The sequence below is a fragment of the Notechis scutatus genome, chromosome 2 (assembly GCF_049901735.1).
Source record: "Notechis scutatus isolate UNSWTSFEM ecotype Mainland chromosome 2, rNotScu1.2, whole genome shotgun sequence".
Classification (NCBI taxonomy): Eukaryota; Metazoa; Chordata; class Lepidosauria; order Squamata; family Elapidae; genus Notechis; species Notechis scutatus.
In genome coordinates, this window is record NC_142010.1 from 129,366,556 (window position 1) to 129,381,337 (window position 14,782).

Below are 14,782 nucleotides of genomic sequence, written 5' to 3' on the forward strand. Positions count from 1 at the left end.
GAAGGGGTTCCTTGTCTGCTAAATTTAATCCTCTTTGTCACACCCAGATAATCTTTCCTTTCCTTTCCTTTCCTTTCCTTTCCTTTCCTTTCCTTTCCTTTCCTTTCCTTTCCTTTCCTTTCCTTTCTTTTCCTTTCCTTTCCTTTCCTTTCCTTTCCTCTCCTCTCCTCTCCCTTCCCCTCTCTTCCCTTCCCCCTTCCTCTTTCCTTCTTCCTTTCCATCCCTACCTATCCTACTCTGTTCCTTTTATCTTCTCTGCATCCAGTTCATCCTTTCATTTCTTTCCCTTTACAGGGACTTACTAAGGCTGTGCAGAAATCTAGATCTAAGAGCAAAAATTTTTTGGATGTACACATATCACTTTTGGGGAACACTTTGAAGCATCATCAACTTCTCCTGGCCTGGCCATATTTTGGAATCTGTTTTTGGCAGATATACATATCCAGCCAGCCATAACACATGCATATTTACAAGTGTTGCATGCATATATTAATTGAATGGGAGAGGAATATCCAAGAGTGGTTTTAGAATTGGCAACCTTACATTGATAAGGTCAGAAGCTGGGTATTAGCCAGGATTTAGGTCTGTGTGCATGAAGTTTTCTCTTCTTTACCCTTTGTTTTGGGGGAGAATTATACTGTATTGAATTAATGATCGTCTTTACAGCTAAGAGATTTGTGACCTACAAGGTCCCTTCCAACTCTGATTATCTGTTCTCTGTTATACTGAAGAGACCCGAACTGCAATAGAAATGAAAGCTGAAATTTGAGTAAAGATTCTAATATATCTTAGCACATTTTTTTCCAAATCCTGCTGTGGTTACCGTCTCAACTGTTTTCCAAAATACTAAACAATTTCAGAGTACAGAATGCAGATTATGTAAGAGAGAGAGACTTCTGGCAGTTTCAGATATAAAACTGTGATACTATTCAATCAAACAAACCTTTTCAAAGTCTTCACAAACTTGTTTGAAGAATGGAAGAGATGCTTTAGGCTTCTGGAGACAGACTGCTTGCGACCGGCATTCTGCAATTTAACATTATCTGAAGTGTTTAAGGAAAGAAAACAAAAGGAAATTGGCACAACTCTGGAGCATTGGATGTATTTTTATGGAGGTGATAGTGGAAATGATAAAGCTATACATTTATGTACAGGTAATCCTCGTGTTATGACCACAATTGAGCCCAAAATTTCTGTTGCTGAGCAAGTGAATTTTTAAGTGAATTTTGCCCCGTTTTATGACCTTCCTTGCCACAGTTGTTAAATGAACCACAGTTGTTAAGTTCATGACACGGTTGTTAAGTGATTCTGGCTTCCCCACTGATTTTGCTTGTCAGAAGGTGATCACATGACCCCGGGACACTGCGACCGTCATAAATATGAACCAGTTGCCAAGCATCTGAATTTTGATCACGTGACCCTGGGGAGGCTGCAGTGGTCATAGGTGTGAAAAATGCTCTTAACTCATTTTTTTCAGTGCTGTTGTAACTTTGAACAGTCACTTAATCAACTCTTGTAATTCTCCATGGGACGCATATCATGTCAATTAAAAACCAGGATCCGCAAACCAGTAGTGGGATTCAATTTTTTTTTACCACCGGTTCTGTGGGCATGGCTTGGTGGGTGTGGCAGGGGAAGGATGCTGTAAAATCTCCAGTCAGAGGAGGTATTTGCCGGTTCTCCAAACTGTCCGCTACAGGTTCTCCAGAACTGGTTAGAACCTGCTGAATACCACCACTGCTGCAAGCACCACGGTCCCAACTTTTAAATCTCTATGCATACCGACACCAAACAGCACCAGTTCAATTGGAGCAACACAAAAATCATCAGCCATGCTACCCACCCACCACTCTCGTGAGTTCATCGAAGCCTGGCACTCCACAAGCAATTCCACCAACAGACTCATCGACCTACAACCGGCCTATGAACCTCTCAGAATCTAAATCAACCATAACAGCCAACCGAGCCTCAACCAACCCATGCAAGCCTTCCCTTCCAACCAGCAGTTCATCTCCCAATGACCCTCACTTTTTTTTGTAAATTTTTTAATTTTATTTTTAACAACAAACAAACACAAAAATACAAAACACAAAATAAAATCTTCTTTCCATTGTGCAGTGTGTCGGTTGTACATATCTTTTGGGCACAATATCAACAGTCATTCCCTCTTAATTTATGTTACATTTCATAACGTTTTAAGCTACTGTCCACTCGATATTATATTATTATCAAATCATTGTTAGACTGTGATTACAAATTTACATCATCCTTTTCGAGCAAGTCTCAACTTTTGCAAAACCAGATTCATATTGTCATTCATTTCACAATAAGCAAACCTATCATTACATTGTATTATCTTTACTATTATATTGTATTGATACTATAATATCAATAAAATAAAATAAAATAAAAGAGCCCACTGTAACTACATAGCCAAAAAGGCGTTAAGAGTTGTTAACCTAATCTCACGTAGCTTTTTCTCTGGTAATATTACACTACTAACTAGAGCATACAAAATATTTGCTAGACCAATACTCGAATACAGCTCATCAGTCTGGAACCCACATTATGTATCTGATATTAACACAGTTGAGAAAGTCCAGAAATATTTCACAAGAAGAGTTCTCCACTCCTCTACTAGTTGCAGAATACCTTATGCCACCAGACTTGAAATTCTAGACCTCGAAAACCTAGAACTATGCTGCCTTCGGTCCGATCTAAATATAGTATATAAAATCATACATTGCAATGTCCTACCTGCAAATGAATAATTCAGCTTCAACCAAAACAATACAAGAGCACACAATAGATACAAACTCAAGGTTAACTGCACCAAACTTGATTGCAGGAAATACGACTTCAGCAACAGAGTGGTCAATGTCTGGAATACTCTACCTGACTCTGTGATTTCTTCCCCAAACCCCAAAAACTTTAACCTTAGACTGTCTACTATTGACCTCACCCCTTTCCTAAGAGGTCTTTAGGGAGTGTGCATAAGCGCACCGACGTGCCTACCGTCCCTGCCCTATTGTTTCTTTTATTTCTTTTATTTTTTATATGCATCCATGTATTCATAACTATCCTTTTACTTATACCTATTATCTTGTAAGCAAGTGACAAACCAAATAAATAAATAAATAAATAAATAAATAAATAAAATGTATTTTATTTCTCTTTTTTCTTATCTAGCCAATGATAAAATAAATTTCTTCTTGCTTTCTAATAGCAAATGTCAATTTACTCATTTCTGCACATTCCATTATTTTCTTTCCCAATGACCCTCACTTGATGTAACTCCCCATCACAAGATTCTCACTGATGACACACATCTGACCCCTCATGAGTCCCATCGCAGGACCCTCACTTGACACACCCACACCTGACCCATCACAAGACCTACTGACCACATGAGGCCCTTATAAACAGAAGAACACTGACATTGGCATTGTCATCCCCTAAACTCTGCTGTAGATGTTACCTAGCCTGGTAATGAAATGTTTGGAAACCAACTCACAAGCTCAGAGAATGAACCTTCACCCTCATCCTATACCTGAGCTACAGATATTTGCCACTATTGAAAATGAACTGTTGTAAGTTGGGGACTACCTGTATATTCCTAATGTTTTTTTTTATTCTGAAGTATGGTCTTTAAAGTAAGGAAAAGAAGAAAACTGACAGAAAGCATAAAAGGTAATCCAGAAAGAGGACAATTTCCCACAACATAGCTTTGAGGGGAGATTTTGGTTTAAGACAATAATAGGAATAAATCCTACCATAATTTATGTTTCTCACTACAAACATCTACCCTACAGCTTTAATAAAAGCAGAACTCGCTGTGGCTTAACTGTTACTGAATAGAAATAAAAATATAAAGATATTCAGGCCACAATTTAGGATTCCCAGAAAACATGTTCTGTAAAAAATTTGCCTACTGAAAAAAACAGTCTGAAATATGGTGCAGTATCTGCATTTATGGCTGACTGGAAACCCCTTATAGACTTTTTGCATGAAGCAGAAAAAATGCATTTAGGATTTGTGAGTTTTGATGATTCTAAAAAAGGATAATAGAAAAAAGGAAGTGTTTTATAGAATAAGATAATATTCTAATCACGTTTGTTGCAAAACTGGAAGCTTTTTTCTTTCTATTCCTTTTTACTGTTTCTTTCTGCGTTTTAGTTTCCACCTCCCCACCAATTCTTTCTCTTTCTTTGTTTTCTTTGTTCTGTATTAGTTTGTGCTAATGTTATGTTCCCTTTTAAACCTTTAAGAACATTTATAAAAATAAAATATGCAATGTAGTGCAGGAGTCTTTTAAACTCATGGAAGATAGAGGACATGGATAGGCTTAGGCAGATCATTTTTTTCTCTAAAGCCATTCATGTCAAATTCCAAAACATTGGGAATTTATAGCAGTCTCACCCTAGCAGAAATCATTAATGACTAACCACAGTTTAAAAGACTAGAATTCCCTCTGTCCCTGTAGTTCTTGCTTGTTCCCACTCTCCTTTGTTAAGAAAAACATAAGGAGACAATTAGACTTTTTTTTAATTTACTCCAACAGCTGTTTCAACTGACAAAATAACATCTGCACAAATATTCTGATTAAATTTGAGATGGCTGCTAGGCTTACTCTCATCACTACAATCTGGCTCACTATTCCCTTTCTGACTCTAGGTGACAAGAGAAAGATGCAGCTGAACAAGATTCTGTAGAATCCTGGATCTGGAATATATAAAGATCTAAAACGGTGCCAAAGAATACAGGAGGAGCCACTCCTCAGTTTAAATGCAGATCTATTTGCTCAAAATCTGAACAATCAAAACATGTATTATTATTTTGTATTTTGTGGAAGGAGATTAGAATAAAATTTGGTATCCTGGCAAGTTTTTTAATGCTTATTTTCACCTGGGAGACAAGTGATAGTTGAGTCTATTAACTTCAGGACATTGAGGAAACACTTAGGAGGAAGCTTCCAATCAGGAATCTCCTTCCTTGGACTTCCAGGGGAGCTGTGGTGAATTGAAGACAGCTTTGTGAAAGCAGAGCTAATGACTTGGGCAAAGACCAAGAAAGAAGGTAGTAGACCATTTCCAGATAAGGAACCTCTCCAGATAAGGAGAAAACGGGAGATCGCCCACATGTTCTTTGGACAGTTGGTCCTCAAGAGCAGGGGTCACCAACTTTTTGGACCTCAGGTACCACCAAACTCATAATTTTAAATCCCGTGGACCAGAGATCCTGAGAAAATCCCCCAAAAAATCTGCAGGAAAATTCCCCACCCCGTTTTCCTACTGATCGATGATTCTTTATCATCTCCAGCTCTGTTCTCAGAGAGAGAGAGAGAGAGACAGAGACAGAGACAGAGAGAGAGAGACAGAGAGAGAGAGACTGACTTTTGGCTTCATGCAAAGAAAGCAGCAGAAGCAGCAGAAGTCTTCCTTTCTCTCCCCCAACTCTGCCAGAAGTGAGTCTTTGTGAGATTTGTTGCACTGTCGCAGCCTCTTGGAGCAGGAGGCCTTGCAGGGTCCCAAAGACTCATTTCTGGCAGAGATTGGGGAAGAGAAAGAAAGACTTTTGCTGCTTTCCTTGCATGCAGCCAAAAGCAGAAGAAGAAAGAAGAGGAAAGAAGCAGCCCAGTGGCCAGGTGAGGCATGTGGAGTGAGTGGGGCAAGTTCCCCTCCTCCGCCCTTTCCCCCCCCTCCCCTCACTACCTTGTGTTGTTTGCAATGCAAGCGACGCAAACCTTGTGTTCCCACAAGCAATGTGGGTGGCACAGCCTTGTGTTCCCACGCAGCATGGATTAATTGCTTTAGGGTTGACATTTCTCTGTGGACCACCCAAAATTGTTCACAGACCACCAGTGGTCCCTGGCCCACTGGTTGGCGACCACTGCTCAAGAGAAAACTTCAAGACAGGGGTTTTCCATGGGTTTTTAGAACTGGGAAGTGATGGGATCAGTTGTTTTGCTTGCATCCATGGAAGATAATTTTAAAAAACATTAAGTTTGCAAAACTCACTTTTTAATCTTTTTTAGAAATTGCTTATTAACTATTTCTAAGATCTTTGGACTGTCATGTTTGAAAATGCTGGGTGAGTCTGCCTTTAATCCTGAATGGAAAAAATAATAATCATAAGCTTAAAAAAAGTTAAAAAGGTTGAAATAAAGAACAAAAAGTTCAATAAGATTTTAATAGATTCTGTTCTAGTGTTTATAAGAAAAAACAAAGATATGAAATTTTATATTTAATAAACTGGACACTAGAGGGGACTGAAGGTTTTAGGTAAAGATTTACCTAAATCTGCAAAATGTAAAACATTTTAAGTATGAAAATATTGAATGAAACTTTTGAAGAATAGAATCAGAAAATAGTAGCCACAGTATCAACAATGTTAGTAATGATGTCTCTGAAGAGACTATGTCCAGAGAATGTTATTGAAGAAATGACACATGTAGAAAAAAAAAATTAGCTGACAAGATAGAGATGTCATCAAAAGTGGATTTACAACTGAAGACCAAGAGAATGAATTACAAAAATAATGTTTTATGGACCTACCAAAGAAACTGGCTGAGGCCTTAAACTTTAGAGAGGAAATATAAATGACAAACCAAGAGAGTGATCCTGATAATTTTTTCCTACTGGATACAAAAGAGCTATTCAAGGCTTGAAGAACTTTGTGTAATGGGATAAAGAAAAATGAAGAGAAATCAAAGTGTACAACAATATTTGAATGAACTAAAATTATGACTGTTAGAAGTAAAAGGAAGAAATATACACATACTTTATTTGATCAAGGTTAAAAAAAAAGATAAATTCTTACATCTGGCAACCCTTTATAGACTTCCCATCTGTACCAGGACTGAGAAGATGATGCTTTATGGATTTATTTATGCACAAGGGATATGAGAAGAAGAGATAAATATTTGTAACATTGGAGGGAGTGAAGAGGCTCTAAATTTCTGTATACCTGTTGTGATGCAGGTTGGAAGTAATTTCTGTCTATATTTCTTTTCTGTTTATTGTCCCTACAAAAGTAGTATCCCTGCTTTTCTCTTTCTAGTCTTTTTTCCTTGCATTTGTCTTCTACTTTGTATTCTTTTTTAAAGTTTATTTTGTATTCCATCCTTCCGAGGTCAGTAAAATGAGGACCCAGATCATTGGGGGCAATATGCTGTCTTTGTAAACTGCTTAGAGAGGGCTGTAAAGCACTGTGAAGCAGTATATAAGTCTACGTGCTATTGCTATTAGATTTTACTATTATAATAAAAAATTAATATATACAGTATATTTATTTATATCTTCCTTCTTTCCTTCTTTTCTCTCTCTCTCTCCCCCCTCTCTTTTTATAATGTATTATGGAAAAAATATGATCCAATTATATCAATATTTATTCTATTGATAAAATTGCAGAGTGGGATTTTTTTTTTTTTGGCTATAACACAGGGTGCATTTATAGAGGGAAAGTACACCACTTGGTTAATCAAATGATTTGGCTTCACTCTATGAGGATCTTAATGGCCATTATTAAAGAACCAAAACATGAGCATTGCCACAGCTATTCCCACCCTGATGTTAGGCTTTGTTTATATAATCTTGAATAAACAGGAGCCAGAAATACTCGAGTGGGATTAAAAAATAATTTGAGTTCCACAGGAAGAAACATTGAAAAGCCTACCATTTAATTAGCTAATAAATAACATAGTGTGATACTAATTGTATGACAGCAAAGCTGTATCCAAAGGCAAAGCAGCATCAATAAATGATTAGGTGAGTGAGCTATAAAGCTATAAAACAAAAAAAAAACCCTGCAAAATACTTAACATAAGAAAATAAAAACAGCCCTGCTAGTTCAAACAATATAAGTTTAAATTCTTAAATCTCATTAGATTTCAATGATCACCTCTTTCCCAATAATCATGTGTGAGATTTTCTCATATGAGATTTCACGCGAGAATGCTACAATCCTATTAATGTCATTAATCCATTTTTAAATGAAGGTCTAGGAGTTTTGTGGACCCTCTGTAACTTCTGGGTAACCTGGTGTTGTCTGTGGATCAGTGCAAAGCCTACTAATAAAATAACAGCATGTTTTCGCACATGAACCTTTGCATAGATACAAGAACTTTCCTTGCTGCAAAGCATTCTCTCACCACCCTAGAGTTGGCAGGAAACTATACCAACATGCAGTTTGCCATTCCCATTGCCTCTCTTGCCTTGATTGCTTCTGTTGCTAGCCATCTGATTTCAGAATAACAGAGTTGAAAGGGACCTCGGAGGTTTTCTAGTCCAACCCCCTGCTCAAGGAGGACACCCTATACAATTTGTCCAGTTTCTTCTTAAAAGCCTCCAGTGATGGAGCAGCCACAACTTCTGAAGGCAAGCCATTTAACAGGTTAATTGTTCTCACTGTTAGGAAATTTCTCTTTAGTTCTAGGTTGCTTCTCTCCTTGACTAGTTTCCATCCATTGTTTCTTGTCTGGCTTTCTGGTGCTTTGGAGTTGTTTTCTCCAACTTGACAGGTGAATGAGTGAGCAAAGAAATGTATACATTTCATGTAATTGCCTGGTACATTGACTCAATACTCTCACTCAAAGGCAAGCAATGAAGTGAAAGCAACTCTGTAAGAACAGGGTGGAAGAAAGATGTCGCCAAGACATGTTTATACAGTATTGTGATTAGGTATAAATGCGAAAAGGTTAATTGAGAAGCATAGCCTTTCTGATGTTGATGATTATGTATAGTCATCCAACAGTATGATCTTAATCAGTTGTCCTGTCTAACAGTAAAAAATGAAGATGGGTTACCAGTCAGCATTTAATTTTTTTTGGAAAGACACAAGACATAAATCTGTTCCATACTGAGTAGTTAAATGGTTTTGTAGTTAAATGGTGACATTAAAACAAATATTCATTATGTCACTAAATAAAAGCAATATAACTGATACAGTGGATAAGGAGAGGAGAAATTAAGAAGGATTTCTAGTGGATAAAGAGGAAATTACTACAGAATTTGCCTGCACTGTGGGTTTGATGTATCTTTCATTGGTACCAAAACTACAGAAGATGGGTCAAACACAATTGCAGCACACTTACAAAAGTACATGGAATGCACTTAGCTTTATTAGTGTTTAGGAAAAAAGGAAAAAAGAATGACATTGCTCTAGGATTATACTACAGGCTATCCAACCAAGCAGAAGAAATAAATGAACTTTTTGCTAATCAATTAGCAAATGTATGAAGGAAACACATCACAGTAATAATGGGAGACTTTAACTATGCTAATATCAACTGGGAGACGAACTCCGCAGCAAGTGGGAGATTGAACAGATTCCTAACCAATCTAGCTGACAACTTTGCCATCCAAAAGGTAGAGGAGGGAACTAGTGGAAAAGCTATACTGGGTCTAATTCTTACTAATAAAGAAAAAGTGATAGAGAGAGTTGAAGTTGCTGGAACTTTGGGGAAAGAGTGACCACGTCATATTGGAATTCAATAAAAAGTAAACACAAACAATAGAACATAACCCAACCAAATGTCTTTAACTTCAAAAGAGCTGATTGTAACAAACACACAAAAGCCTAGGAAAGATTTCATGGATGAAAAGCCTTAAAGGGGAAAACAACTCAGGAAGCATGGGAAACTCTGAAAAATACGATCATAAAAGTGGTCCAGCATGATACCACTGAAAAAAAATAGAAAAAAAATGTGTGCCTTATTTAGAAACCCTGGTCCAGTGTGAGGCCATCTGAAGACATTCCCAAGTATTCTTGCTTCGTTGTATTATTTGGAAAATGCAAATCACAACAAATATATTTTCTGATAATATGCAATTCATTTCTTTACTATTTTTAAAAACATTTCTGTGGGCATCGCTTAGTTGGTGGGTGTGGCTTGGTGGTCATGTGACTGGGTGGGCATGGCCAACTCGACATCACTCACATCAAGGGGTGCTTCTGCTCACCTGGCCTCTCATGACAGTGGGGATGCTGCAATGGTCAAAAGTATGAAAAATGGTCATAAGTCACTTTTTTCAGCCATTGTAATTTTGAATGGTCACTAAATGAACTATTGTAAGTCAAGGATTACCTATACAAAAATACAAAAAGCTAGGGAGATCCAGTTTGAGCTTCTTTGGCGACAGACTGAAATCTGCGATTGTGCGCAGTTTTGATCTGTGCTCGCCGCTGGAGTGCCCCGAGCTGGCTGGTTTTGGGGCTAAGCCACCCTGTAGAGGTGGTGAAGAGGGGGGAGACTGCCAGCAGGGTCGAGGAGAGCCGCATCTCTCCTCCCCAGCTGGCCATTACTCCCTTTCTCAAAGGCAGTTGAAGCGGTGGTCAGAAATGGCCACCCCAAAGAAGAACTCGACCGGAAAAGAATGTGCAGGAGGAAGATAAGAAGAGAAAGTTTTTGGCTGACTGGGTCGAACTGGAAAAACAACAATACAAGGTACCCTGGAATTTGAATGATAAAGAATGACATTGTTCCCAAAGAAGACTTTGAAGCTGCAAAAGGAAGGGAAAGGATTTGGTTTTTTTTTTCTTTTCTTCCCTATATTGACAACTAAGAGATTTAAGCAAGAAATCGGCAAAAATCCACTTTGACAGTAACAGGTATTTAAGCTGAAAATAAAATGTCAAAGGGATAATAAAGATTTCTGGATTCTCAAATACTTTTAAAAGAAGGAAAAAAACAAAAGGGTGGGATCTGGAAAAAGGGAGGAGGCCACCTGGAAGTGAAAGGAATTAACAGTGAAACTTTAACAAGATTCCTAAAAGATACATTTAACTGAAACTTTGTAACAAGATAAGAGAACCCCAGGAAGAGAAAGTGGAAAAAAGAAGCAAGAAGAAACAGTTTTGGATTATTTGGATTACTTGGTGATTTTTGGATTTTTGGCTATTGGATCTAAAGGACTAAAATTAATCGGGTGGTTGTTTAAAAGTTTTTAAAATGGTATCACTCTTGGAAGAATTGATAATGGAACTTAAAAAACAGAAAGAAGATGCACAAGAAGGAAGAGGTTATTTTGGCTTCGTATTTCAATTTTTAGAAATGGAGATCCTGAACTATGAGAAACAACAAGAAATACCTGTAGAACAAGAAGGGTGGGACAAAGAAGAAGCCATCTTCAATGACCAAGTATTTCTATGTGGTGAAAAGAAAGGAAGGGGGGGGGGAAAGAGAGTGAAAAATTTAAGATTCGAAAAAACAACCCCCAAAAAGAATAGTTTGAAAAGTAATTATAACATTAGGAAGAAACAGAAGAGAGGACTACAGAAGAAAGAATCAGAATTAGAGAGAGAAGGGGTCAAAAAGGGAAGGGAGAAGAAGAGGGAGAAGAGGGAAAGGAAAAGAAATTATAAAGGACAGAACCAGGACATAGAGAAACAGGGAAAACGTACAAGACACAGAGATAATGGGTGAAAACTTAATTGAAAGGGGGATTCTGCAAGGGTACATAAGATAGTATTGTTATATTAGAAATAGAAATGAACTTTGAAAATATGAAACACGTGTGATTAAAATGATAGATAAAATACTCATTGTAATGTAATGGAATGTCTAATAAATAAATGAAACAAAGAGAATGAGAGAATGAAGTTAGGAAAGGAAGGGAACATTTTAATTATTATAAATGTGTTATAAAAAATTTAAGTGAAGAATATGAAAGAAACATGAAAAAATTATGGAAATATTATAAGTGTTCCTAGAAGTATGACATCCTATTGAAAAGCAATGTTAAAGATGTCGAAGATTATAACTAACATTAATGATAGAGCTGAATTGGAATAGAATAAGTATTTTATTTATTATTGTTATATATATATTTTCTCTTTAAGAACTTCGTGCGTATTTTAAGAATGTACCAAGCAGAATTTGACTGGAAGTTATGTGTTATATTGAATGTTATAATTGTAAAGGCATAAATTGAAGTTTAAATAAGCGTTGAATGGATAAAAATTAAAAGATACAAAGGTGCCATACTCCAATTAGTAACTACAGGGGAAAATTTTAATGAGAAAAGAAAATATGAAATTGAAACAGGACAGACAAAAGTATAAATATGATGACTAGAAAGGTATTGAAACTTAGAAAAAGATATATATAATTGAATTTAGAAAGGAATGAGATAATTAAAAGTAAGATTGAGAAAACTAAGGGAAGGGAAACATTATTGAGAAAATGTTAAAATAGTGATATGGAATAGAACACAAAGATGAATATGAAATTGAATTTGTGTCTGTATGGAGAAGTGATAACCCGGGACCATGCTATTCTCAAAAAAAAATAAAATTTTTTTTTACTTGTATTATGTTTTGTGAAAACCCAAATAAAATTTTTATAAAAAAAATACAAAAAGCTTCTTTGCTTGCAAAAAGCTGCCCTAAATACTAATCATTAGATTAAAAATACCTGCAGGCCAGAGTTACAAATCAGGCAGGGTGCCAGAGTACCTTGAGGAATTAAAATAGTTAAAATACAGTGATAACTATCAGCAGCTAACTCTTGTTCATAAAGTGAAACCCTTTAGCAGAGAGGTCATTTAAGCTCTCCAGAAAGAGCACACCCAGGAGAAGCAATCCTTAGATCCATTTGCACCACTTAAAGATACCAGCTGGTCTCACTCACCTCACAAGATATCCTATGGAAATAATCCAGATTTAAGGAAAGGTCACATGCCCCCAAGAAAGGCAGTAAAAAAAATCAGTGCCAAGCTTGCATCCTGCCTCTTGGAAATATACCCCAAAAGGACAGTGCCAGATAGTATTAAAGCAGTAAAGGAAGACCCCTCCCCAGATAGAAAAAGAAACCATGAGGCACAATGCAAATAATTAAGTCACAACAGTAGCTGTTGCTTGTTGAAGCTGAATAGGGAAAATTATTCTATCAATACGGATAGGATAATAGTTAATAGGATTAAATGTCACAAAGCACAGAATTAACCTTCACCAAAATCCAGTTTTAGACCAAAACTCAGAAAGAATATGTAAGCTCAAGTTTGAATGTCAATCTTTCTAGCTAGCCAAGAAGCCTTGCTCATCTTGGTTCCCTGTCATTAAAAGCTTCTTTCTGACAGCTCTGCTTCATTATTCAATTATTTCTTCAAAGTGCTGATTGTCCAGGGAAGTATTTCCTCCCAACAGCAGCGTAAAAATCTTAAAACAACCTTTCCCCTTTAAGAAAGTCAAGCCCCAGAAACTCCAGAGACAGGAAGTCTAGGCATACTGGCAAGAATGTAATAAGAGTGAAAAACAAAACAAAAGGAGATTGCGTCTAACTACTGGTTCTCCGAACTGCTTAGAAAATTAACAAGTGGTTCTATAGAACCGGTCAGAACCGGTCAGAACCGGTAGAATCCCACCCCTGCTAGAAACTGAGAGACTTCAATGCATTGTCTATGTATCTATGTAAAGACAGCCATTTGGGTAGTGGCTGAGGCTAGAAACTGGAAGACCATGAATTCTAATTTCACCTTAGGCATGAAGCCAGCTGGGTGATCTTGGACCCATCAGTCTCTCTCAGCCTGAAAAAGCAGACAATAGTAAACCATCTCTGAAACCTTTCCAAGAAAACTGCAGTGACTTGAATGTCTCTAGACAGTTGCCAGGAGGCAAAACTGATTCAAAGCCACAAAGACTAATACATTTAAATACATTTAAAAAGATATACCAGGAGGTAACTAGCGATACATGAATGAATGTTTCATAGCTGGAAAACAAGTAGATATCTTGCATTTAGAACAATTTAAAGCAATCCAGGTATTTCTCTTGTTCTTATCCTGGAAAAATAAGAACATTCAACTGGAGAAGACACTAAATGACATTACATTGTTAGATATCTGTATAGCAGGGGTGTCAAACTTAAGGCCCATGGGCCAGATTTCTGTCTGTAAATCTGGTCCATGCCTCTGGCAGCCAAAATGGAGCACGGGAGGGTGTGCACAGCCCTCCCCACACCCCATTTTTGGCCTGGACAGCCTCCTGCAGCACTCTGCCAGCCAAAATGGGGGTGTCTGGGGCCTGCATGCGCCCCCCACCCCCATTTTGGCCAGCAAGGTGCTGCAGGAGGCATCCGTCCCATCTCCCCCCCCCCGGGTCAGCCCACAGAAGAGAAGTACAATGCTGATCCGGCCCTCAAAAAAATTCAGTTTGTATAGCATAGTCAACACACAAAATGGAAGTTTCTAGAAAAATTGTTAGATTGCTTTTTGCTTAAATATAGAAGACAATGGGTAAGTCTGTAACTTATAGTCAAAAGCAAAAATCCCTAACCATTGGCTACTTTTAAACGAGAAAAGATTCAAAGTTACTTTCAAATGTAGAAGAGAACTTGGCATTTCTTGACTTTCTCAGTTGGACATAGCATCAAAATAATTTATATCCAGGGGGCCACATCTTATGGTAAGCATCTACAGCAAGGCATTTAAAGAGTTCAAAGTGCAAGCAAGATGGATGGTCCAGGAGTTGGAAAGGTGCAACTTTCCAATTCCTGGAATTGGATTTATTTCATTAGGTCATCTTTAAATCCGATTTATTCTTTTGACTTTCTGTCTGTATTTAGAAATTATATGTTGGCAAAGAAGTGTCTTTCTCTATTAGTGATTTCTGGTTCTTCCTTGTCTGTAGTGTAGGTGAAAACTACAATTCCTATATACAGCATTTCCGCCCGCCCCCCACCAGAGGACAAACAATCCTTAGAAACCTATAGTGAAAGCTCTACCATCACTAACTGCAAAACTACATAAGAAAATTCTCCCCCCAGCTCTATCTATCCATCCTTTCA

The 14,782-nt window shown here is 37.4% G+C and overlaps 1 protein-coding gene across 1 annotated transcript in view; it reads right to left on the reverse strand.

The window, feature by feature from the left end:
- ANKFN1 (ankyrin repeat and fibronectin type III domain containing 1) overlaps positions 1-14,782 on the reverse strand; it is a 122,748-nt gene that overhangs the window by 33,751 nt on the left and 74,215 nt on the right. Inside the window, exon 9 of the mRNA XM_087956192.1 lies at positions 944-1,043. Coding sequence (XP_087812318.1) covers positions 944-1,043 — 100 coding nt within the window. The remainder of the gene's footprint in view (positions 1-943; positions 1,044-14,782) is intronic.